This window comes from Melozone crissalis, unplaced genomic scaffold, assembly GCF_028551555.1.
Source record: "Melozone crissalis strain CALT ecotype California unplaced genomic scaffold, PUWL_Pcris_2 ptg000092l_1, whole genome shotgun sequence".
Taxonomy (NCBI): domain Eukaryota; kingdom Metazoa; phylum Chordata; class Aves; order Passeriformes; family Passerellidae; genus Melozone; species Melozone crissalis.
Genome location: NW_026535869.1, coordinates 1,694,434 through 1,717,155, shown reverse-complemented (window position 1 = coordinate 1,717,155; position 22,722 = coordinate 1,694,434). Strand labels below are relative to the sequence as shown.

Here is a 22,722-nt window from a genome sequence, read left to right as displayed (position 1 = left end):
ATAGATAAATATATACTAAATAAATATATAATAAATATAATAAATATATATTTGTATAGTGTATATATAATAAATATATATATACACTAAATATACTATATATTTATTTCGTATATTTAGTATATACATTTATATTTATTTCGTATATTTAGTATATGTATTTATTTAGTATATTTTGTATATATATTTATTTAGTATATTTAGTATGTATTTATTTAGTATATATATTTTTTCTTTTAATATAATATATATCATAAAATAATAAATCAGCCTTCTGAAACATGGGAGTCAAGATTCTCATCTCTTCCCTCGTCCTGGCACCCTCAAACACCACCACAGCCTGCCACCCAAAAAACGATGTCACCCTGCACCTTTTATCCACCTTTCTCCACCCAAACCCCGAAACAAACCAATGCGAGCTGCTTCTCCATGGTTTTATTCGTTAGTAAACTTCCTCAGCATAAATAACAGCCGCAGCCGTTCAGCACAGCCGGCCCGTGGCGGAGGGCAGCGCTCCGGGATGTCCCTGCAGGGCTGGCTTTGGGGACACCAGCAGAGCAGGCCTCACTTCCTCTGGGCGCCCGCGATGGCGGGCTTGTCCTCGCGGGTGATGGGGATGCTGCGCTCGGGGACGTCGCTCTGCCGGCGGGGTGCACTCACGGTCAGCACCCCGTCCAGGGACAGCGAGGACGTGATGGTCAGGGGGTCCACGTCGTCCGGGATGCGGTACTTCCTGCTGAACTCCCGCGCGATGAAGCCGTGCTCGTCCTGTGCGGGAGGGATGGGAGTTTGGACAAGCGTCCCACATGTGTGGGACTTGGCAGGAAGGTATTTGGATGGAGAATCTGAAGGAGGAATTGGGATGGAAGCGAGTTTGGCTATAGAGATGGAAGCGAGTCTTGATATAGAGAGGAAAGCAAGCCTTGATATAGGAAGGAAAGCAAGCCTTGATATAGAGAGGAAAGCAAGCCTTGATATAGAAAGGAAAGCAAGTTTTCATATAGAAGAAAAGAATTGCTGAGCCATTAATATAGTGTAATGTAATATAGTAATATAGTGTAATATAATATAGTAATATAGTGTAATATAATGTAGTGTAATATAATATACTATATTATATATTGTATTAATATATAATATATTGTCACCCTGTTTTTTTAAGATTTTCTAAGCCTTCTGATGTTGACATTCTTGTAGTGAACTTTCTCACACGCTTTCTGTAAATAACTCATTGTTTTGTGTTCCTTTATGGAGGCGTAGAGAGTTGATGGGCTGTTGGTTTGTCCAGTGTCATTGGAGAGGTGGCACTGTCACCCTCCAATCCGCTGTCACTCTTGTAAAACTATAAATACTGGAGTCAGAAAATAAACTTCCCTTGTTTTCCTCCACCTTGAGAACAGTAGTGAGCTTGTGTTCTTTCGTGTCCTATAGTGACAATATATAATATATAATATATAATATATAATATATAATATATAATATATAATGTATAGTAATTATGTTATATTATATTATATTATATTATATATATTATATTATATTACATTATATTATATTATGTAATTATATATAATTACTATAATATAGTAGTAATTATTATATGATTACTATTATAGTAATATAGTGTAATATAATATAGTATAATCATGTAATTTATTAGCCTTCTGATAAGATGGAGTCCTCATCATTTTCCCCTCCTTTGTCACTATACAGGTACCCAGAGTTTACAGGGGAAGGCTTTGTGCCCACCCTGTGCCATTCCCCAGGTGCCATCCCAGCCCCAGACACCCTCAGAGCCTGATCCCACTCATTGGTTATCTTCTTATTCAAAAAAGATTCCAGAAATGGTGTCAGGATTACAGGCCCCCAGTGCTGCATGTGCTGGTGACAGGCTGTGCTCCTAGGGGTGACAATTCCAGGGACACAGCTGCTTTGGGGACAGGGAAACGCTGTCACACCCAGCTCTGGGCATGGCTTTGCGTTTCTGCCTGCCCGGTGCTCACACAGGTCTCCAGAGCCAGCAGGGAGAGGGATGGATGACAGCAGAGCACAACTTTTAAGGGTTAGAAACTGATAGCTGGACCTAGGAGAGGGCAATGCTCTGATTTTTTTATGTGGCTTAATTGTTACTTAATTTTTAGCTTGTTAGTTAATTTTTAGATTGTTAGTTAATTTTAGGTTGTTAGTTAATTTTAGATAATTAACAATTTTAGATTGTCAGTTACTTTTTAGCTCATTGGACACCTCCCTGCATTCCTGGCCTCTCCCCAGAAAGAGGGGACGCCCAAAAATGCCCATTTCACAAATGATTTTCCAGTTCAGTTCACAGCTCATGCAACATCAGCAATAAACCTCCACCCTCTTGCTGCCCTGTCTGGGATCAGCTGGGGGGGATTGCTTGGAGCATCTTGATTTAAAATAATGACAAATATTTGAGATGAGCAAGGGTTGTTCTGCAGTCCCCAGGGGTGAGGGGGTTCCCTCAGGGGTGGATTAAAGCTGGGGGTACCTGGGAGGATTGCATGGAGCATCTTGATTAAAAATAATGACAAATATTTGAGATGAGCAGGGGGTTGTTCTGCAGTCCCCAGGGTGAGGGGGTTCCCTCAGGGGTGGATTAAAGCTGGGGGTACCTGGCGCTCCTCGTGCTTGCCGTGGATCTCAATCATGTCCCCGAGCACCTTCACCTTCAGCTCCTCAGGGGAGAAATGCTTCACATCCAGGTTCACGTAGAATTTGTCCTTATCCAGTCGCATCTGCAAAGAGCAGGAGGTGATTTCAGAAAAGAGTGAAAGCAGGAGGTGACTTCAGGAAAGAGCAAAACAAGAAGGTGACTTCAGAAAAGAGCTAAAGCAAGGAAATTACTTCAGAAAAGAGCAGCTGAGGGTTTCAGCTTAAAAAACAATGCAGCAGGCCAAGACTCAGTCTGGTCTCCACACACACTCTGACCTTTATTTTGGGGTCTGATGTGAGCAGCTCTGTCCCTTGCTGGCCTTGTGCTAATGCCCATCCCTGCAGCACCTGAGATTCTCCACCTGAATTGGTTAAAACTGACTCTGGGTTTAAAGCTGAACTCTTTATTATGGCTGCTCCACTGGGCAGCCAGACAGAGGGCACTAAATCAAGATGGGCATTATGCAAGGATTAAAATAATACTTTCACTCCTGCTTGGAATAGCTCCTCAAGCTCCTTGTGAATAACAGAGTTGACTTGCAGGACAGGCAAAAGCCTCTTGGCTCAGCCCCTGGAGGGAGGAGGCGGCTGCTCCACGATTCTCTGGGTCCTGGATCTTATTAAAACTCTGTTTTTCAGGGCAGTGATTGTTTGAAAAAGGCCCCTTTTCCCTCAGCAGTGCTTGGCATCAGGACCCCACTGCCCCTGTGCTCTTCACTTCTCAGGTGGGAGTGGGATTGAAAGTTTGGTGCAGCAGACTGGGAAATCAGGGAAATCAGAGAAATTAGGGAAATTAGAGACATTAGGGAAATTAGAGAAATAGGGAAATTAGGCTTCCTTCTTTCCTCCGCCTGCTCCTAGGGTGACCTGCCATGCCCGCTGAGCTCTGTCCCCATCACTATGGCCACACTTGCTCCATCCCAAGCAATGCAGAGGCAGCACCTTTCCCCCCAGCCTTTCTCCTAATAAACCCCACCTAGGAGCATCCTCCACGCTCCCAGCTCTCCTGGGCCCGCAGCAGAGCCCAAAAGGAGCCCCAAGAAGCAAAGATTACCTCGGAGAGTCCTGTCTCTAGCCAACTGGGCATCCGAAGGATGGGGGATCTCATCAGGAAGGGGCTGAAGCTGGGGGAAACGGGGAGCAGCTCCGACTCGGGCAGGTGCTCCCCGAAAATCTGGTCAAAGATGCGGCTGGGCGCCAACCAGGAGAAGAAAGGTCTGCGGATCAGGGGGTTGTGGATGGTGATATCCATTGGAGAGCGCTGGAGGAGCCTGGCAAACAACTGTGCTGCCGTGCTGGGAGCGGGGACAGCTTTATAGGCGTGCAGCTGGCCTGGCCTTCCACCCCCCCGAGGCCTCTTGAACAGTGGTGTCAGGGATTTTATTGTCCCACTCCTGGGCTGGGCCCTTCGGCGGTGCCCGGCCGCTGTCTGAGGGATTTGAGCGCGCTGCTGAGGAGGAGGAGGAGGAGGGGGCAGGGGACGGGAGGAAGAGGAGCCCAATGGGGCAGCAAGGAGCTGGAGCGGCCGTGCCCGCCCTGCTGCCCACGTGCTGTTTACCCACAGCGCTGGGCAGGCTTGGCCCCTGGTCCAGCTGCCCGGGATGCCAGCGGGATCAATGCAGCTCCTATCTTTGGATGGCAGGAGCGGCACAAGGGGCCCTTGTTTGTTCCCAGGAGCTCAGCATCCCCCAGCAGGGCTCAGCAGCAAAGGGAGCCCCAAAGTCAGGGTGAGGGAAGGTGCCAGGAGGGCTCTGCTGGGCTCCTGGCACTGCGGCTGCAGAGTGAGGCACTCCTGTAGTTAAATCTCGTAACAATGGTTTTTCAGGCCATAGATCTCGGAGAGAGACCGAGTAGGAATTTGTGATAGGATTTGTTTTATTTTTAGGGTTGTGTTTTGTTTTGGGGGGGCTGGCATCTAACCCTTCCCCTTCTTACAGGGTGCTGGGGTTGGTTGTAGCGGCTGTTGCAGGGTGTGGTGTGAGTAAAGGATGGATCTCTCCACCAACACCTCTGGTCTTTTGCTTGGTCTTTTTCCCACATTTTTCTGGAGGGAAGAGCTCCATGCTGTGACCCCAGAGAGAACCTGGGCATGGGCAGGGCCTCCAGGGTGCTGCAGAACACCTCTGCCCTTTCACTCACCTGTTTTCCTGCAGCTCTCCCCCCAACAATTCACACATTTGCTTTAATTGCTGCCTCACCCATGAACCCAAATCTCAGGAACGGGTTCAGCCTAGCTTCTGTTGAAGGGCAAGAGCTTCTCTGCCTGTGAGAGCTCACAATTTAAACACAATTTCTGCTCAGAGGCGCTGCCAGCTCTGCCAGCCCTTTGCCAAAGGCTCTGAGCCTCTTCCCCTCGGCTTGCCTGCAAGAATAGGAGCAGGATTTTCTCTGTGCAGCAGCCCAGGCCATAAATACCCTCTCCAAGTCCCCATTACATCAGCAGCACTGCACCTGCTCTCCCACACTGCAGGGCTGAAGGAAATCTCTGGTTTCAGGCTGTGCAGAGCTCAGCACCAGCAGCCCACCAGCCCTGCCCGGCAAAGCTGGACTTAGGCAGGTTCGGAGCCTGGCTTAGCTGGTGAGGGCTGGCACCAGCATTTCTCCGTGGCATTGTGCCAGAGCCTGGCCAAGGGAAGAGCCTGGGCAGCCAGCAGGGCTCAGGATGGGGAGGGGACAGCAGTGGGACCTGGATCCCTGCTGCACTCCTGCAGCCCTTCCCCGCTGAAGGAACAGGAGATTTCAGCTCAGCTCCTGGGACAATCAGGCTCCTCATGTAGGGAACAGGAGGGGTTTGAGCCCCAAGCTCACAGTGGGCACTGGGAGTGGGCAGTGGCTTCATCACATGAGCTGAACAATCTCATCCAGCTTTTGGAAAGAATCGCTGCCTTTAGCCCACATTTGCTTCCACACTTTGTGGCTCCCCACTCCCTCAAAGCCTCATCCCTGAGGAGCCAGGAGGACCTCCAGAAGATGAAGAGCTCGTTCCTCCTGCTCTGCAGCTGTGGCTGGTACTAACGAAGCCCACCATTCTCATAATGAGTGCTGTCCAGCCATGTGGCTGCCAGAGATAAGCAGATTCCTTTTGGATCCGATGGAATTTTTTGGAGAGCAGCACCTTACAAACCACTCCGTGTGTCTCAGCCACCCACAGGGCCACCAGTTCCAGTTCAGGGACTCCCTGAGCTGCCCCAACGAGCCCTTGCTTTGGAGCAGCAGCACCTGGGATCTGTCCTGCCCCTGAACCTGGGCTGCCCACCCACCCCCTGCTCCAGGAGGGACCCTCAGAGGGTCCCCAAGGTGTCCCCTGCCCTCCCTGCAGGAATGCAGCGAGAAGCTGCCCTGGCCCGGCGTCCTGGGGCCTGTGTGGGGCTATTTTGGTCCATCTTTTTTATCACTCACTCACTCACTCCCTCCTCCCTTTGGAATCCACCCAGCTGGAGCCTTGCAGCCTGCAGCCCTCGCTCGGAGAGGCAGCGAGGGCTGGGGAGGCAGGAAGGAAAAAAGGAAAGAAGGAAGGAAAGAAGGAAGGAAAGGAGGAAAGAAAAAGGAAGGAAAAAGGAAGGAAAAAGGAAGGAAAAAGGAAGGAAAAAGGAAGGTATCTGTGCTGGACACGCCATGGCCGCCCGCACTGTGCCCCACGCTTACCCCATGAGCTCTGAGTATGAATTTGCCAACCCCAGCAAGATCTACGACCAGAACTTTGGAGAAGGTAAGGAAGGGGGTGGGATCCCCCCTTCCCTCTTTGCACCTTTCTCCCCTCTGCTGCTGCAGGGCTGGGGGATTCCCTCTGGGCAGCTCGAGCTCCAGAGGGGGAAAGCTGGAGCTGAGGGATTTTGAGAGGAGGAATCTGGATCAGATCAGGGGGCAGCAGCCAGGGATCAGCCAGGGAAAAAACAGGGAGAAAGCAGGGAAAAAACAGGGAAAAAACAGGGAAAAACAGGGAATAGCCAGGGAAAAAGCAGGGGAAAATCAGGAAAAAACAGGGAAAATCAGGAAAAAACAGGGAATAATCAGGGAATATTCAGGGAATAACCAAGGAATAGCCAGGGGAAAACCTGGAAATAGCCAGGGAAAAAACAGGGAGAAAACAGAGAATAACCAGGGAAAAAGCAGGGAATAACTAGGGAATATCCAAGGAATGACCAGGGGATAGCCAGGGAATAACCAGGGAAAAACAGGGAATAGACAAGGAAAAACCAGGGAATAGCCAGGGAAAAAATGGGGAAAAACGAGGAAAAAAATAGGGGATAACCAGAGAATATGCAGGGGAAAATAGCCAGGGAATAGGCAGGGAATGACCAGGGAATAGCCAGGGTCTGTCTCTTCATGTCCAGTTCCCCATCCATGCCCAGTGCTGCCCGTCCCTCCCTCCCTGATGCCAGCCATGCTCTGGCATTCGTGCACATGCTGTGAAAACATGGAGCTAAAGCGCCCAGGGGAGGGGGGGAAAGCTTTTCCAGCCAGGGGGATGTGGAGAAAAGCTGAGCTGGGGCGTTCAGCACAAAGCTGGGCAGTGCTGGCCAGGGGGAAGGAATGTGGGCAGCAGCAGAACCATTCAGCACCGGCACAACAGCGTGAAAAGGCAAAAAGCTCCAAGGAAAGCCCTGTGGACAATGGCACACAAAAGGCCTTTAGTCCTTCACCGTCAGCACTTTCCGTGCCCATCCCTGGCCGTGGGCTCTGCTCTGCTGAGCTCCCAGAGCACCCAGCAGGCCCTCCCAGCGCACCCAACATGAGAAGCTGGATGCCAGCCCCAGCCCGGGCAGCGCATGGCACGCAGCAGCTGGCAGGGACGCGGCTCTGGGTGGGTTTTAGGGGCACAAAGGTGGGAACTGCAGCAGACTCCACCCCTGCTTGGGGATGGGACGAAGCCAAGGTGTCCCCCAGGTCCCACACTGCTCCTGCCCGCTGCTCCGGCCCCACACTCCCCACGGGCTCTCCTCTGCAGGTGTTTCCCCATCGGAGATTTTAGCCCCTGCCCTGTACCACGGCTACTACATCCGGCCCCGCATCAACAAGCAGCTGGAGAGGGGCACCTCGGAGGTGTGCCTGAACCAGCACAAGTTCCAGGTGTTCCTGGACGTCTGCCAGTTCCTGCCCGACGAGCTGAGCGTCCGCACCGTGGACAACCTGCTGGAGGTGGCGGGGCAGCACCCGCAGAGGGCCGACCGCCACGGCTTCGTCGCCAGGGAGTTCACCAGGACCTACATCCTGCCCCTGGACGTGGACCCGCTGCTGGTCAGGGCCAGCCTGTCCCACGATGGCATCCTGAGCATCGTGGCTCCCCGCACGGGCAGGGAGGTGAAGGCCAGGGTCAACGAGGTGGAGATAACCCGGCAGGAGCAGCCCCTGGGGAAGGAGGAACGGGCTGAGGAAGGGAAGGAGAAGGACAAGTCCTAAAGGCTGCAGATCTGGGAAGGTGGGAGGGGTAGGGATGGGGAATGTGCAGTGCCAGAGCCCATGTTTGTCACCATCGGTGTTTGGCAGCCACACTGATGGCTGGGAACAAAAGGGACTTGGAACTGGAAATAAGTGGGGCTGAAGTGTGAGTGTCAGTGTGAGTGTGAGTGTAATGCAAGTTGTTTTCTAGGTCAGGTGAGCGTGCAGGGAGCTCTGCTCTCACCCAGGGTCACTCCTGCCCTTAGCTGTGAGGCTGTGACTCAATGGACTGAGCTCCAGCCCAGAAGGGCACTGGGGAGGGACAAAAGGGGATCCCAGTGCCTGGATTCTGAGATTCCTGCCTGTGCACGGTGGGTGTTGGTCTGTCAAAGTGCCTGCAGCAACCAGGAGGAGGGAGGAATAAATCTGCCTCTGCTCTTTTCTTGTTTGCCTTGGATTGGTGTTGCTGCTGTGCAGCAGGACGGGTGGGCAGTGGCACCCACCTCTGGAAGTGGCACCGGTGGGGACATGGAGGGGCTGTGGCCGCCCCTGTGCCTCACCCGAGCCCAGAGTGAGGTGACCTCCAGGACACAAAGGTGAGGAGGAGTGATGAGCCCTTGGAAGGTCCCTGAGCACCTCCGGAGCTGCAGCCGGAATGAGCCCAATTAACGGGGCACAAATTAATGCCCGGCACAGCCTGTGCCAGCTCAGCCCTTTGGTTATGGGGCATCCTTCACACCCAGCCCTTTTGGGGGGGCTGAACGCAAAACACCCAAGGGAGAGGCTCTGCTCAGCCCCCAAATGCCTGGCTGGGCAGGCAGGGAGGGGCTGCAATGGCCCCTTTGGCAGCCACTGTGAGCAATGTCCCCGTGATGGGGACAGGGATCGTGTGTGAGCTGCTGGCAGCTGCTGCCCCGGGGCTCAGCGGGTGACACTTGCCACCCTTGTGTGGTCAGGGCCAGCCAGGCACACAGAACGCTGTGTCAGTGCCTAAATTTGGGGGTGCCTGGCATGCCTGGCTGCAGCTCTCCCAACAGAGAGGAGGGGAGGCTCCAAAATCCTCAGGGATGTGAATTCCCGCTCTCCCTGTGGCTGTGCCCACCCCACTCTGGGGCAGCAATGCCAGGGTAGGGATGCCAGGGTAGGAATGCCAGGGGCAGCAATGGCTGGGTAGGGATGCCAGGGTAGGAATGCCAGGGGCAGCAATGCCCCCTCAGGCCCCCAGCACATCCCCTGGGACTGGAGCAGGGATATCAGGCTGATTTTTGTCCCCTGCCAGGCCAAGAGCAGGGCACTGCCCAGCTATTTTCAGCTCCCTTCTGCTCCCCAGGGCGCTGCCAGCCCTGGGAGCAGTCAGATGAGGAGCAGCCCTGCCAGGCTCAGAGAGGGCACTGAGTGCAGGGCAGGTGCCAACAGTGCCCGACCTCCTGCCCTGAGCCCTGAGGTAAAAGCAGATAAAGTGTCAAAATAAAAAATCACCTCAGGGCGTTTGTGCCAGTGTCACAGCGGTGTCACCGTGCAGGACAGGGCTGGCAGTGCCCAGTGTCACAGCAGTGTCACCGTGCAGGACAGGGCTGGCAGTGCCCGGGAAAGACAGGGCTGGCAGTGCCCGGTGTCACAGCGGTGTCACTGTACAGGACAGGGCTGGCAGTGCCCGGTGTCACAGCCCTGTCACCGTGCAGGACAGGGCTGGCAGTGCCCGGTGTCACAGCTGTGTCACCATGCAGGACAGGGCTGGCAGTGCCCAGTGTCACAGCTGTGTCACCATGCAGGACAGGGCTGGCAGTGCCCGGTGTCGCAGCCCTGTCTCCGTGCAGGACAGGGCTGGCAGTGTCCCGGGCTGTCCCCGCAGACACTGCAGACACGGAATGTGGGGTGGCAGCCAAGAGCTGCCGGCCCCGCCAGTGTTTGCGATGCTTTTCTGTTTCTCTGGTGGAGCTCGAAGCGGCAGCCGCAGCGTTTGTGGGAGAGGCCGATGGGAACGGGCTCCCAGCCGGTTCTCTTTGCTCCTTCCCCACAAAGCAACAAAGGCCGAGTTATCCCGGGAATCACAACAGACGCTGGCTCATTAAAACAACAGCGTCTGTGGCAAGGCACAGACACAGAGTCGGGCCGGGCTCCTGGGGACACCTGGGCGCTGCAGAACGCTGAGTCCCAGCTGTCTGCACACATCCAGCCCTGAATTCCGCGGGGTTTCTCCAGCCCCAGCAGTGTCACAGCCAGGCTGCTCGCCCAGAGCCAGCTGTGACCCTTCCAAAGCAGAATCCTTCTCCTTCTGCCACTCCTGCAGGCTTTGCTGTGTGTTGTAGGACACGAAACAACACGAGCACATGCACTGCTGCTCTCAAGGTGAAGAAGAAAGGAAGTTTATTCTCTGACTCCAACATTTATAGTTTTCTAAAAGTGACAGTGGATTGGAGGGTGGCTTTTAGCAGCACGAGCCCGAAAAAGGCCCCACGTTAACAGAGGATTAACCCTTAAAAGCAACAGCCTGTTGCATATTCATACAGCTCATCCATGCTGCATAAATTCCATTCAAACACAGGATTCTGGCTGGGCAGTGTCAGCTTCTTCCTCTGAATCCTGACAGCGCCTTCGAGGCGGGAAGAAGTTCATTTCTTCTGATAAGAGATAAATAAATTGTTTTCCTCTGAAAGATTCAGGTGTCCTGTGGCTGCTATCTCACTGCGAGTCCTTTCTTTAAAAAAAGTATCCTACATAGCATCGTTTCTATTTTAACAATTTTTATAACCTAAAACTATATTTAACTCAGCACTTACGAGAATTAATACAGCATCGCTTTCTAACACAACACATATAATATTCCTTTGTATAATTGCAAAAAGCCAATCATAAAATACATGCATTTTCCACAGTCCTGATAATCCTGGGAGAATGGCGCTTCCCAAGGCTCGGAGCCGGGGCAAGCTGGATGGTAAAACAGATGTGGACTGGAATAAACAATAAACTGGAATAAACTCCATAAACTGGAATAAGCTTATTAAACTGGAATAAACTTAATAAATGGAACAAAGGGGCAGTTGAGGGCTCGGCTGGGTCCGTGGCTCACCCTGGGCAGGGACAGAGCCGGGTTGGGGGACACGGCAGCGCTCCCGTCCCGCCGGGACTCCGGTAGATGGCACACGGGGCCAGCTCCGAAACCCGACACTGGGGACACTCCCTGGGAGCCGGGCCCGAGCAGGAACCAGGAAATACGAGCTCAGCCTGCCCGGGGAGCGCTCGGGGAGCGCCATGGGCAACCTGTGCGGCTGCGGCCGGCGCTGGTGAGTGCGGAGCGGGCACCGGGCACTGGCACCGACGCCGGGCACCGGGGGCACCGGGAATCGGCACCGGGAATCGGCACCGGGTACCGGCACCGGGAACCGGGAATCGGGAACCCGCACCGGCGCTGGGAACGGACACCGGGCACCGCGGGCACCGGGCACCGGCGCTGGGAACCGGGCACAGGGAACCGGGAACCGGTTACCGGTACCGGGCATCGGGACCCGGCGCCGGGCATCAGGAACAGGGCAACGGGCACCGGGTCCGGGCACTGGGAACCGGGAACCGGGCACCGAAACTGGGCACCGGGAACCGCGAACTGGCACCGGGAACCCAGCACTGGCACTGGGAACCGGGAAGCGGGCACCGAAACTGGGCACCGGGAACTGGCATCGGGCACCGGGAACCGGGCACGGGCAGGATTTGGGAGATTTGCACCCTTGTGCTGGGCTGGGCAGGGCTGGGCAGAGCTCTGAGCCTTGTGCTGGGGTGCCCAGGGATCTTTGGGTTGCCCAGGGCTCTGTGCCCCTGTGCTGTGCTGCCCAGGGCTCTGTGCCCCTGTGCTGGGGTGCCCAGGGCTCTTTGGGCTGCCCAGGGCTCTGTGCCCCTGTGCTGGGGTGCCCAGGGCTCTTTGGGCTGCCCCGGGCTCCGAGCCCTGCACCTGCCTGGCACGGACAGGTGGGCACGGCAGCAGCGCTGTGCAGGTGCCCGGGGCACGGGCACAAGGCGGGTTTGTCGCATCTGAGCCCGGACGGGAGCGGCAGCTCGGGGCTGGGAAGGAGCTGGGAAATCCCAAATCGCTGTGCTCAAATCGCTCTCCTCAAATCGCTGTCCTCATAAGGGGTCCCCTTGAGGGGTCCCTGGGACAAGGGGGGTTCAGCCTCCCCGTTCTGCCCTCACCCATCCCAGCCCCTCTCCCCGCGCGCGTCTGTCCGGGTTTTATCTCACAGAATCACAGAATAATGAGGTTGGAAGAGACCTCCAAGCCCAACCCGTGCCCTGACACCTCAACCAGACTGTTGCACCCAGTGCCATGTCCAGGCTTTGTTAAACACACCCCGAGCTGGTGATTCCACCACCTCCCACAGCATCCCCGTGCTTTGTGTTCCTGCTCGGGACATCCTGGGCACTTTTCTGAGACGCTGTGGCTGGCAGGGAGGGAGGGAAGGTGGCACTTGAATCCCCGCTGGCTCCTGCTCACAGAGACAGGACAGCACTCCCTGCCAAGTGGGAATAACTTCAGCTCTGCCAGGGGAAGAGCCGTGAATTTCAGACGAAAGTGCAAGAAATTCATCCAGTTTTTAATAATTCCAAGAGGCACAGCATCACCTAGTGGAGGAAGGCTCGGGAGCTGAGGACACCGAGGTTGTTCCAAGCCCTGGGCCTTGAGGAGTTTGGGATTTCAGAGCAGGAGTTGGAGGTGGGAGGTGGAAAGGCGGTCACCCACCAAAATTCCCATTTTTCATTTCAAATGAGGCACCCGGGGCATCAGGGCTTGATCAGGGCATGCCTGGGGCACAGTCTGAGATCTGGAGAGAAAATTGATCACAGCAAATTGATTCTGTCTGGGGAGTCATTGATGAAGGAATTGTGCCCTCGGGTCTGGGCCCCTCTGACCTTTAAAGTGGCACTAAGGTGGCACAGGCTGCCCAAATCCAGGTGCCAGAATTGTGTGGGGTGGGGATCAGCCCGGCCTTGGCACAGGGACAGGGCAGGAGCAGGGCTGTGGGCGCTGCCATGGAGAATCCTCTCGGGCCGGGAGCTCCAGCAGCTTTGGAGAGCAGGGCAGAGGGTTCCCCGCTCCCATTTCCCCTGCCACACGTGTCCCCATTCCTGGGGAGATGCCTGGCTGTGATTATCCTGCCGACAGGAATAGCTGCAGCCCACACGCTGCCTGCAGTGTTCCTGCACTGAGGGAACAGCCTGCAATGGCAGCCCAGCCCCTGGCAGGGCAGGGACCCTGCTGCTTGTGCCCCAAAAGGAGCTGGTTTGGTGAAATCCTCCTTTCCTGGGTGCTGGCAGGAAGGGAACTGCCCCAAAAAGGGAAGGGAAATGCCCCACAAGGCGCTGCTCTGGTGAAACCCTCACACCTGGGTGCTGGCACGAAGAAAAGTGCCCCAAAAGTGCTGGTTTGGTGAAATCCTCTGTATCTAAGTGCTGGAAAGAAGGGAAGTGCTCTAAAAGGTGCTGGTTTGGTGAAATGCTCCTTGTCTGGGTGCTGGCAGCAAGGGAAATGCCCCAAAAGCAGCTGGTTTGGTGAAATCCTCTGTGTCTGGGCGCTGGGAGGAAGGGAAGTGCCCCTAAAGGTGCTGGTTTGGTGGAATCCTCACACCTGGGTGCTGGCAGCAAGGGAAATGCTCTGCCACACAAACTGGGCAAGGAGGGGACGCTGCAGGCAGGGGAGGAGGAGGAGGAGGCTGTGAGAGCCCCACAAAGGGGCTGCTGTGAGTTAAACCCAAATTCCTGGATAGAACCCCCCGGATTTTGGCTGCGAAGGGCTGGGGGTGCCCCTGCGGCAGCGCCGGAGCCTCGGCCACCCTGCCCTGCCCAGTCCTGGTTAATCATTCCTGCCCATTCCTGCCTGCATTCCCAGGGGGGTTTGTTTTCCCTCTGCAGGGACAGGGCATGGCTGCGCTGCCTGGCAGAGCTGGCACAGGCACAGCCCTGCCCGGGGCACTGCTCTGTGCCTGCATTCCTTCCCTGGAGCCCCATGCAGGCACTGGCAGGGCAGCTGACCCCAAAAGGAGGGGCTGGTGATCCAAAATAAGGGGTTGGTGACCCCAAAAGAGAGGTTGGTGTCCCCAAAAAGAGAGGTTGGTGACCCCAAAAGGAGGGGCTGGTGCCAGCTAGGATGGTGCCCTGCAGCCTGTCCCTCGGAGCTGAGATCAGGAATGGAGGAAATGGAGAAATGCAAAGCTCCAGGGAGAGGAGCTCCCTTTGCTGGGGATGCTGCTGGGGCAGGAGGGAGAGCTGGGGTGGCTGGGGGGGTGTGGGTGTGCCCCAGCAGGAGGAAACACATCCCATCCCCTTTGGACACCTCCCCTTTGGACACCTCCCCTTTGGACACCTCCCCTTTGGACACTTCCCATTTGGACCCCTTCCCTTTGGACATCTCCCCTGCCAGGGTCACTGGGGCTCTGGTGTGGCTCTCCTGGGGTCTGTCCCACTCCCAGGTGGGGTCTGGGCTGCTTTGGGGGGCAGAGGTTTGGGATTTGCAGGGCTGATGTGTCTCTCTGCCTCTCTGATTTCAGGAAGTGCCCTTCACCTTTCAAAAGGAAGAAAGCAAAGCAAGGTAAGGACGTGTGACAGTGTGTGCAGTGACAGAGCCCCTGGGCAGGGGACATTCCTTTCCACACTCCTTCTGCACTTAACCTTCCTCAGGAGGAGTTTGAGGCAGAATTTCCTTAAATCTCAAAGCAAGGAGGGTGATGTGCAACGGGATGTGGGGAGGGAAGGGACTCAGCAGTTGTGACCGTGTTCACAGGGGTCTGAGGGTGAGGGAAGAGATGAGGATCTGACTCCATGTTTCAGAAGGCTGATTTATTATTTTATGATATATATTATAATAAAACTATACTAAAAGAATAGAAGAAAGGATTTCATCAGAAGGCTGGCTAAGAATAGAAAAAGAAGGAATGATAACAAAGGTTTGTGGCTCGGACAGAGAGTCCGAGCCAGCTGACTGTGATTGGCCATTAATTAGAAATAACTGCATGAGACTAATTACAGATCTACTTGTTGCATTCCACAGCAGCAGATAACCATTGTTTACATTTTGCTCTTGAGGCCTCTCAGCTTCTCAGGAGGAAAAATCCTAAGGAAAGGATTTTTCAGAAAACATGTCTGTGACAAGCAGTGCCTTCAGAACAACCAAATCCCTCCTCAAAACACACCCAGGAGCTCTCCAGCAGGGGCTGCAAACATCTGTCTGACAGCCCTGCCACAATCAGGGGCATTCCTCAAGCTGTGTCCTGTGGCCTTTGGACCGTGCTGGGCAGAACATTTGCCAGGCAGAGAGGAAATGACAAAGTTAAAAGTGGCTCTGACTCCTCTGAGGGCCTGACAAGGAACTCTCTGTGCTGGGTCTGTGCCTTCTGCCAAGAACTCTGTGGTCCAGAGCGTGCTGCCATCCTGGGAAACCTCATTTTCCCCAAAGAAACAAGCCCAGGCTTTCTCCTTGGGCAGCCTCAGGGCTGAGGGAGTCAGAGGAGATGGAAATCTGATTTGTGCCCAGCAGGGAGAGCCCACCCAGCGCTGCTGCTCCCCAAGGTGGAACAACAAACTGGTCCAAGCTGACCCCTAAAGTGGTGTTTCTTTTGCAGGAGCTAATGGGAGGCAGGAGGCTCAGCAGCCTGGCAGCAAGGTAAATGAATTTCCAGAGGGTTTTCCTAAGGCTGGGCTGAGGATTCAGAGCTGCCCTGGGCTGGGGGGACACAGGGCAGGATCCAGAGCCAAGAATCCTCTCCTGCTCTGCATTCTCTAACCTGGGCACACTGCCCATGGCTTTTCCCTTATTTTTGCCCCGTGTAGGAATGTGCCCCCTGTTGATGGAGTGACCAAATTATTCTTTGTCTGCTTAAAAAGGCAAAAAGCCCAGAAGTTTCTCTCCCAAATTCAGTACAAAGACACCTCACAGGACCTTTAGGAGTTCACCTCACACCTGGGGCTGAGGACAGAGGCCAAAAGGTTCAAATTGTACCCAATTGTACCCAAATTGGTACAGAGACACCTCACAGGACCTTTGGGACTTCACCTCAACCTGGGGCTGCCCAATTAGAGACCAAGAGGTCCAGCCTAGGTAATTCACCAGAAAAGGAGGAGAACAAAGGAAATAATCCCTTTTGTGAGGTGTTTTAGGAGAAGCAAGAGCCTCTCAACCCTGGCTTTGTTTTTCTCTGTAAGAGCTTTGTTATTTTGCCTTTTATGAAACCTTTTTCTGTTTCCAACACTGCCTCAGAAGCCATCCTGCTGATTTGATGCTGTTTGGGGTAGCTGGGCTATCTCAGGTGTGATGGATTTCTCCTATTCATTTCCAAGGAGAAATCTCTTTTCCTTATGAAGGAGGTGTCCTAGTTTAAAAAAGAAGTGAGTTTTTTGGACAGAATTTTTTCCTACAGTCTGGGACTCTTGCTTTCAGCTTAAACCGAAGTTCAAGTCCATAACAGGCTGTAGCTCGGGCTAAATACCATACAAACATGAAACTCAATGTAAATCAACCATATCTAAATATCAATTTAAAACAGAAGATATTGAATGCTGGAAGTTGAAAGCAAGATTCTTTTTAAATAAATACATTTCTGGACAGAATCAAACCACGACAGGAGATAAGCCAAAGTTTTTTTTATATATTTATTATGCTGAAATTATTCTTTGTAAGAGTCTTTCGGGCCAATTCTGGGAAAACTTATCTAGTTTTATTTTTTTTTCTGAGCAGGCTGTCCCATCAGCAGTGCCCATGTATGAGGATGTCCCAGACGTGCCCGTGTATGCCACGGTGAGCAGGAGGGGAGTGCAGCAGGAGGAGAGCATCCACTACGCCGACATCCAGGTGCTGTGCAGGGCCCAGCAGCGCTCAGCCGCCCAGGCGAGGAGCCTGCAGCAGCACCAGCCCACCGAGTACGCCACCCTCAACTTCCCCAGGGCCAGGCTCAAGTACGACAGCAAAAACGGGACCTTGGTCTGAGAGAAACCAGGGCCTCGTCCTGCTCCTCTGGCAGGGAAAGGAGCTCAAACCATGGACTCCTCCTTCAGGAGGAAAAGGAGCTCACCCCATGGCCTTGTCTTCCATCAGGAAAAGGAGCTCATCCCATGGACTCCTCCTTCAAGAAAGGGAGCTCAACCCATGGCCTAATTGTCCAGCAGGGAAAGGAGCTCATCCCATGGACTCCTCCTTCAGGAAAGGGAGCTCAACCCATGGACTCCTCCTTCAGCAGGAAAAGGAGCTCAGCCCATGGCCTTGTCCTCCAGTAGGAAAAGGAGCTCATCCCATGGCCTTGTCCTCCAGTAGGACAAGGAGCTCACCCCATGGACTCCTCCTTCAGGAGGAAAAGGAGCTCACCCCATGGTTTCATCCTCCTCCTTCAGCAGGGAAAGGAGCTCACCTCATGGCCTTGTCTTCCATCAAAAAAAGGAGCTCACCCCATGGCCTCATTCTGCTCCTCCATCAGGAAAAGGAGCTCACCCCATGGACTCATCCTACAGCAGGGAAAGGAGCTCACCCCATGGTTTCATCCTCCTCCTTCAGCAGGAAAAGGAGCTCACCCTATGGCCTCCTCCTTCAGCAGGAAAGGGAGCTCGCCTCATGGCCTTGTCTTCCATCAGGGAAAGGAGCTCACCCCATGGCCTCATTCTGCTCCTCCATCAGGAAAAGGAGCTCACCCTATGGCCTCCTCCTTCAGCAGGAAAGGGAGCTCACCCCATGGCCTCGTTGTCCATCAGGAAAAGGAGCTCACCCCATGGCCTTGTCTTGCTCCTCCATCAGGAAAAGGAGCTCACCCCATGTCCTTGGTGTCCATCAGAAAAAGGAGCTCACCCCATGGCCTCATCCTCCTTCAGGGAAAGGAGCTCAGCCCATGGCCTTGTCCTGCTCCTCCTGAATTCAGGGAGGTTCTGCTGCTGCCTTTGGGAATTCAGAAATTCAGGACTAAAGTGAGGTTTTGGTGCTCCCTTTGGGGAGTCAGGAATTCAGCACTAAAAGCACTAAAGGGAGGTTTTGGTGCTGCCCTTGGGAATTCGGGAATTGAGGAATTCAGCACTAAAGGGAGGTTCTGGCGCTGCCTTTGAGGATTCAGCACTAAAGGGAGGTTCTGGTGAGGGTTTTGTGTCAGTGTTAAAGCTCTGAGCCTGCAGAGTGACTCGTGGGTGGTGCTGTGAGGAGAGGAGACCTTCAGCAGGATCTGCTGCTCCTGGAGGTGCAGCCAGGCCCTGGGTGCATCCCCTTGCCCCAAAATCAGTGCTGAACAGCCATGCCTGGTGCCTGGCAGCCAGAAATGCCAGAAATGCAGAATTAGGAGGGTACAGAAGGATTTCTGTCACTGCTGGGCTGCTCAGAGGTGCATCCTCTGTGCAAACAAGTGAGGAGTGAGCTCCTGGCTCGGGCTGGAAGTGAAACAAGGGAAAATTGGCGGTTTAGCTGCAGATCAGTGCCTATTTTTAGGGCAGTTCTCTGAGTCCAGCAGCTGCCTGGGGAACTGGGAATGAACCCTGGGCAGCCTCAGACAAGACTTTGGACTTTGCCTCCACGTTTCCCTCATTTTGTGCTGTCAGCCCTGGTTGTAAACCCCAGTGACACCGAGCACACACCCCATGGGGCTGTCAGCTCCACCTCTGTTTGTGGATTTGCAATAGTGTCAATAAATCAGTGTACCAGTGGTCCAAACTGGGCAGCACTGGCACCAGGGCTCCCCAAACCCCTTCTGCAGGCACTAAAGCAAGGCTGGCACATTCTGCTCCTCGGTCAGGGCTGCAGAGCAGATTCTGGGGCAGCCCCAGATGCTCACAGCATTTAGAAATGTAGAAATGGAGATTTTATTATTAACACACAGAACTTTGCAGGGATGGTTCCTTCTATAAACACAAACAACTTTGCAGAGATGGTTCCTTTTATAAACACACACAAGTTTTCATTTTACAACTCAGCTGGGTGGGAAAAGCACGAAGGAGTTCCTGCTTGTGGTGAAAAACAAAGCTGCTCCAGGCTGTGTTTGCCAAGGTGGGAGTGTTTGAGGACCAATATTCCCATTTTTCCTACATGTTTCAATGAGTGCCCGAGCCCCTGGAATGGTTCTTATCTGCCATTTCCTGAGCAGCTGCGGCTTCCACACCACCCTTGGGCTGTTCCTGGAAGTGCAGGACAATTTTGTGCTCATCCTTAGACAATTCCATGTTCATCTGGAGACAATTCCATGCTCATCTTTGTCACTACAGGACACAAACCAACATGAGTGCACGCTGCTGCTCTCAAGGTGAAGAAAAGGGAAGTTTATTTTCTGACTCCAGCATTTACAGTTTTCTAAAAGTGACAGTGACAGTGCCACCTCTGCAATGACACTGGACAAACCAACAGCCCATCCAATTTCTTCCATAAAGGAATGCAAAACAATGAGTTATTTACAGAAAGTGTGTGAGAAAATTTACTACAAGAATGTAAACATCAGAAGGCTTAGAGAAACTTAAAAAATTAAAGTGACACATCCTAGAGACAATTTCCATACTCATCCTAGAGACAATTTCCATACTCATCCTAGAGATAATTCCATGCTTATCCTACAGACAATTCCACACTCCCATTCCGGTGACTTTTCCCACGTTTTCCGTAGGGAATTGTGGAAGCCGCGTGTTCTGCAATACAGATTTTCTTGAAGGACTTGGTTTTACACTGAACATTAAAATCTGCGCTGCCCGCGGCTGCCGAGTGTGCCCAGCGGGTGTTGATGTGCCATTAAAGATGCAATGTTCAGTTTTGAGTGAGAATTCCGCTCTTTGGGGGAGGCTTTGCGGGGCTGGGGGGACACACAGGGTCCCGCTCCCGGGGGCGGTGCGGGGCTGGGCAGGGGCATCCCCGAGCTGGCTCCGATCCCATCCCCATCCCGATCCCGATCCCGGCCCCCCGATCCCGATCCCGATCCAGGGGCGGAGCCAGCGCCATCCCGCCCCATCCCGCCCCCGTTCCCGCGGCAACCGGAGACGCGCCGGGAGCAGGTAGGGCCGGGAGTGCGGGTCCTGGTACCACCGCATCCCATCAATCCCATCCCATCAATCCCATCCTATCCCATCCCATCAATCCCATCCCATCCCATCCCATCAATCCCATCCCATCAATCCCATCCTATCCCATCCCATCAATCCCATCCCATCCCATCCCATCAATCCCATCCTATCCCATCCCATCAATCCCATCCCATCCCATCCCATCAATCCCACCCCATCCCATCCCATCCCATCCCATCAATCCCATCCTATCCCATCAATCCCATCCCATCCCATCCCATCCCACCCATCCCATCCCATCCCATCAATCCCATCCTATCCTATCCCATCAATCCCATCCCATCCCATCCCATCCCATCAATCCCATCCCATCCCACCCATCCCATCCCATCCCATCAATCCCATCCTATCCCATCCCATCAATCCCATCCCATCCCATCCCATCCCATCCCACCCATCCCATCCCATCCCATCAATCCCATCCCATCCCATCCCATCCCATCCCACCCATCCCATCCCATCCCATCCCATCCCATCCCATCCCACCCATCCCATCCCATCCCATCCCATCCCATCCCATCCCACCCATCCCATCCCATCCCATCAATCCCATCCCATCCCATCCCATCCCATCCCATCCCATCCCAACCCATCAATCCCATCCCAACTCATCAATCCCATCACATCCCAACTCCCTGATGGATTTGCTTTTCCCCTCAGGCTCAGGAGTGCTGGGACCCTCCCGTGGCACTGAGGTGACATCCAGCATGGGGACTCTGATGGGCACGGGGCCCTGTCACCATCCACAGCCTCCTGCACCCTCTGTGAGTTCCCAGCAGCCTTTTTGGTGCCCTTTCTGTTCCTTTTGGTGCCCTTTCTGTTCCTTTTGGTGCCTTTTCTGTCCCTTTGGTGCCCTTTCTGTCCCTTTTGGTGCCTCAGGAGGATTTGGGATCAGTGACACGAGTGCAGCCGTGCCTTCGGGCAGCTCTCTGGGTTCTTGCTGCATCCCCACAAACCCCACGGGTGAATTCCTGACCCAGGAATGGGGTTGGATCATCTATGTGTGATCATCTCTGGGTAATGAACAAGTCAGCCCCACAGGTCTCAGGAAATGATTTTTGCTACCAGAGAGAGAAAAGTGATGTATGAGACTGTAAATATTCCTGACCCAGGGATTCCTCTTTTGTTTTCACCCCCCAAACCCCGATTTTAGTGACCAGAAGGGCGCAAGGACAAGGGCTGGGGTCATGCTGGAAGTGGCCAGGAGATGGCAATGCCACCGAGTGCCACCAAGCCTGGGCTGGGAGGTCACTCACCCCAGGGGCAGCTGCTGGGGCATCCTTTGGGTGTCACCCCCATGGGTTTGGTGTCACTGGGCAGAGAATTCCCTTGGGAAAATTCAGGGAGAATTCTCAATTTCCTGTTAGTGAGAGGCTCCTGGCAAAAGCAGCACTGAGAGGCAGCTCCTGTGTAAAATGGACAGCAAAACACAACCCTGCCACCAGCAGCTGGAAACTTGGGAGTCAAGCACAAAGGGGGAAGTGGAATTTAATTTTTAAAAGTTATTTTTAGCCCCCACTCCCAGCCCAGCCCCATTTGTGTCCCCACAATGGGCAGGAGAATGGCTCAGCAGGTCCAGCCTGGTTTCCATTCCCTGGCATTCAGGCACAGATAAGAAACTGTAAGGATACAACGAGAAACTCCTGCAGAAAGAAATCTTTGATGAGAAAACCTCTGAGCAGGGCTGTGCCCGAGCCTAGCAGGGAAAATGAGAACATTTGGAACATTTTTGCCTTTGCTGGAGCAGGAGGGGACTCTGCAGGAGGGAGATGGGATGAAAGGGAGCCCCTGCATCCCAGATCTTCTTGGTCGACCCAAAAATCTCAAAATCCTTCCTTGTTTTATTACAAATCCCCTATAAATGTGTGTTTGCCATGTAAAAAACAGGTGGTAAATACATATAATGTAATAAATATAAAAAATTATATATAATGTAATATAATATAATATAATATAATATAATATAATATAATATAATATAATGCAATGCAATGCAATACAATATAATATAATGTAATATATAATGTATAATAATATATAATATACTATATATATTGTATATATATATATATATATATATATATATATATATATATATATATAAAATGTAATAAATTATTAGTCAAGAAGAGCATTTTAAACTCCACACTGGAAGCTCTGAGTGTGTTTTGTTGGTTTTTCCTCCAAAATTAGGTCACTTTTTGTCTCATGGGGGAACCACTTCGTTTTCCCACAAAATGCTATTGGAATTGCACAGACATAAGCTACTCAATTGCATTAAAAAAAAGGGGTTAAATATTTATTTAATGGCATTTTGAAGCTCAAAAGTGAACGGGATCAAGGCTCCAAGCCCCCAGCAGCCCCAGCTTCCGAGGCTTTGTGCAAAGCCTGGCTGTAATCTGTTGTTTTGCTGAACAGATGTGGCATTAGAACCGATGAAAACATCAAAATCTCCACTCCCGGGGAATTATGGAAAGCAGGAGAGCAAAATGAATAATTTAGAGCGGGACGAGAGGGAACCGCCTCCTTTTGGGTTGGTTACAGAGGGAACCGACCTGTTGCTTCTCTTTCTGTATTTTAGCTGTGCTGGGCTAAAATTGTGAAATTGTGCCATTGATT

The 22,722-nt window shown here is 52.9% G+C and overlaps 4 protein-coding genes across 4 annotated transcripts in view; 3 read left to right on the top strand and 1 right to left on the bottom strand.

Moving 5' to 3' along the window:
* Window positions 1–528: 528 nt before the first annotated feature.
* Window positions 529–4,060, bottom strand: CRYAB (crystallin alpha B). The gene is made up of 3 exons (XM_054291499.1): window positions 3,728–4,060; window positions 2,634–2,756; window positions 529–768 (listed from the first exon to the last, which is right to left on the bottom strand). The coding sequence occupies exons 1-3, from the start codon at window positions 3,923–3,925 to the stop codon at window positions 565–567; spliced, it is 525 nt and encodes a 174-aa protein (XP_054147474.1). The 5' UTR covers window positions 3,926–4,060; the 3' UTR covers window positions 529–564.
* Window positions 4,061–6,288: 2,228 nt separating this feature from the next.
* Window positions 6,289–8,073, top strand: HSPB2 (heat shock protein family B (small) member 2). The gene is made up of 2 exons (XM_054291498.1): window positions 6,289–6,382; window positions 7,622–8,073. Exons 1-2 carry the CDS (start codon window positions 6,289–6,291, stop codon window positions 8,071–8,073), a joined length of 546 nt encoding a protein of 181 aa, XP_054147473.1.
* Window positions 8,074–11,304: 3,231 nt separating this feature from the next.
* CUNH11orf52 (chromosome unknown C11orf52 homolog) lies at window positions 11,305–17,017 on the top strand. The gene is made up of 4 exons (XM_054291500.1): window positions 11,305–11,336; window positions 14,586–14,626; window positions 15,657–15,697; window positions 16,769–17,017. The coding sequence occupies exons 1-4, from the start codon at window positions 11,305–11,307 to the stop codon at window positions 17,015–17,017; spliced, it is 363 nt and encodes a 120-aa protein (XP_054147475.1).
* A 3,763-nt stretch (window positions 17,018–20,780) lies between these two features.
* DIXDC1 (DIX domain containing 1) overlaps window positions 20,781–22,722 on the top strand; it is a 33,909-nt gene continuing 31,967 nt past the window's right edge. The window contains exon 1 of the mRNA XM_054291493.1: window positions 20,781–20,867. Within this exon, the coding sequence (XP_054147468.1) occupies window positions 20,811–20,867 (57 nt within the window). The 5' untranslated portion in view covers window positions 20,781–20,810. The remainder of the gene's footprint in view (window positions 20,868–22,722) is intronic.

What these genes read in the sequence shown, in the direction of transcription:
- CRYAB (XM_054291499.1), bottom strand. Translation starts at nt 3,925, where the DNA reads ATGGATATCACCATCCACAACCCCCTGATCCGCAGACCTTTCTTCTCC. An exon ending in TAGAGACAGGACTCTCCGAG is followed by an intron (nt 2,757 to 3,727) that starts GTAATCTTTGCT and finishes TGCTCTTTGCAG; the next exon opens with ATGCGACTGGATAAGGACAA. An exon ending in GCAAGCACGAGGAGCGCCAG is followed by an intron (nt 769 to 2,633) that starts GTACCCCCAGCT and finishes CCTCCCGCACAG; the next exon opens with GACGAGCACGGCTTCATCGC.
- HSPB2 (XM_054291498.1), top strand. Translation starts at nt 6,289, where the DNA reads ATGGCCGCCCGCACTGTGCCCCACGCTTACCCCATGAGCTCTGAGTAT. An exon ending in CGACCAGAACTTTGGAGAAG is followed by an intron (nt 6,383 to 7,621) that starts GTAAGGAAGGGG and finishes TCTCCTCTGCAG; the next exon opens with GTGTTTCCCCATCGGAGATT.
- CUNH11orf52 (XM_054291500.1), top strand. Translation starts at nt 11,305, where the DNA reads ATGGGCAACCTGTGCGGCTGCGGCCGGCGCTG. An exon ending in TGCGGCTGCGGCCGGCGCTG is followed by an intron (nt 11,337 to 14,585) that starts GTGAGTGCGGAG and finishes CTCTGATTTCAG; the next exon opens with GAAGTGCCCTTCACCTTTCA. An exon ending in CTCAGCAGCCTGGCAGCAAG is followed by an intron (nt 15,698 to 16,768) that starts GTAAATGAATTT and finishes TTTTCTGAGCAG; the next exon opens with GCTGTCCCATCAGCAGTGCC.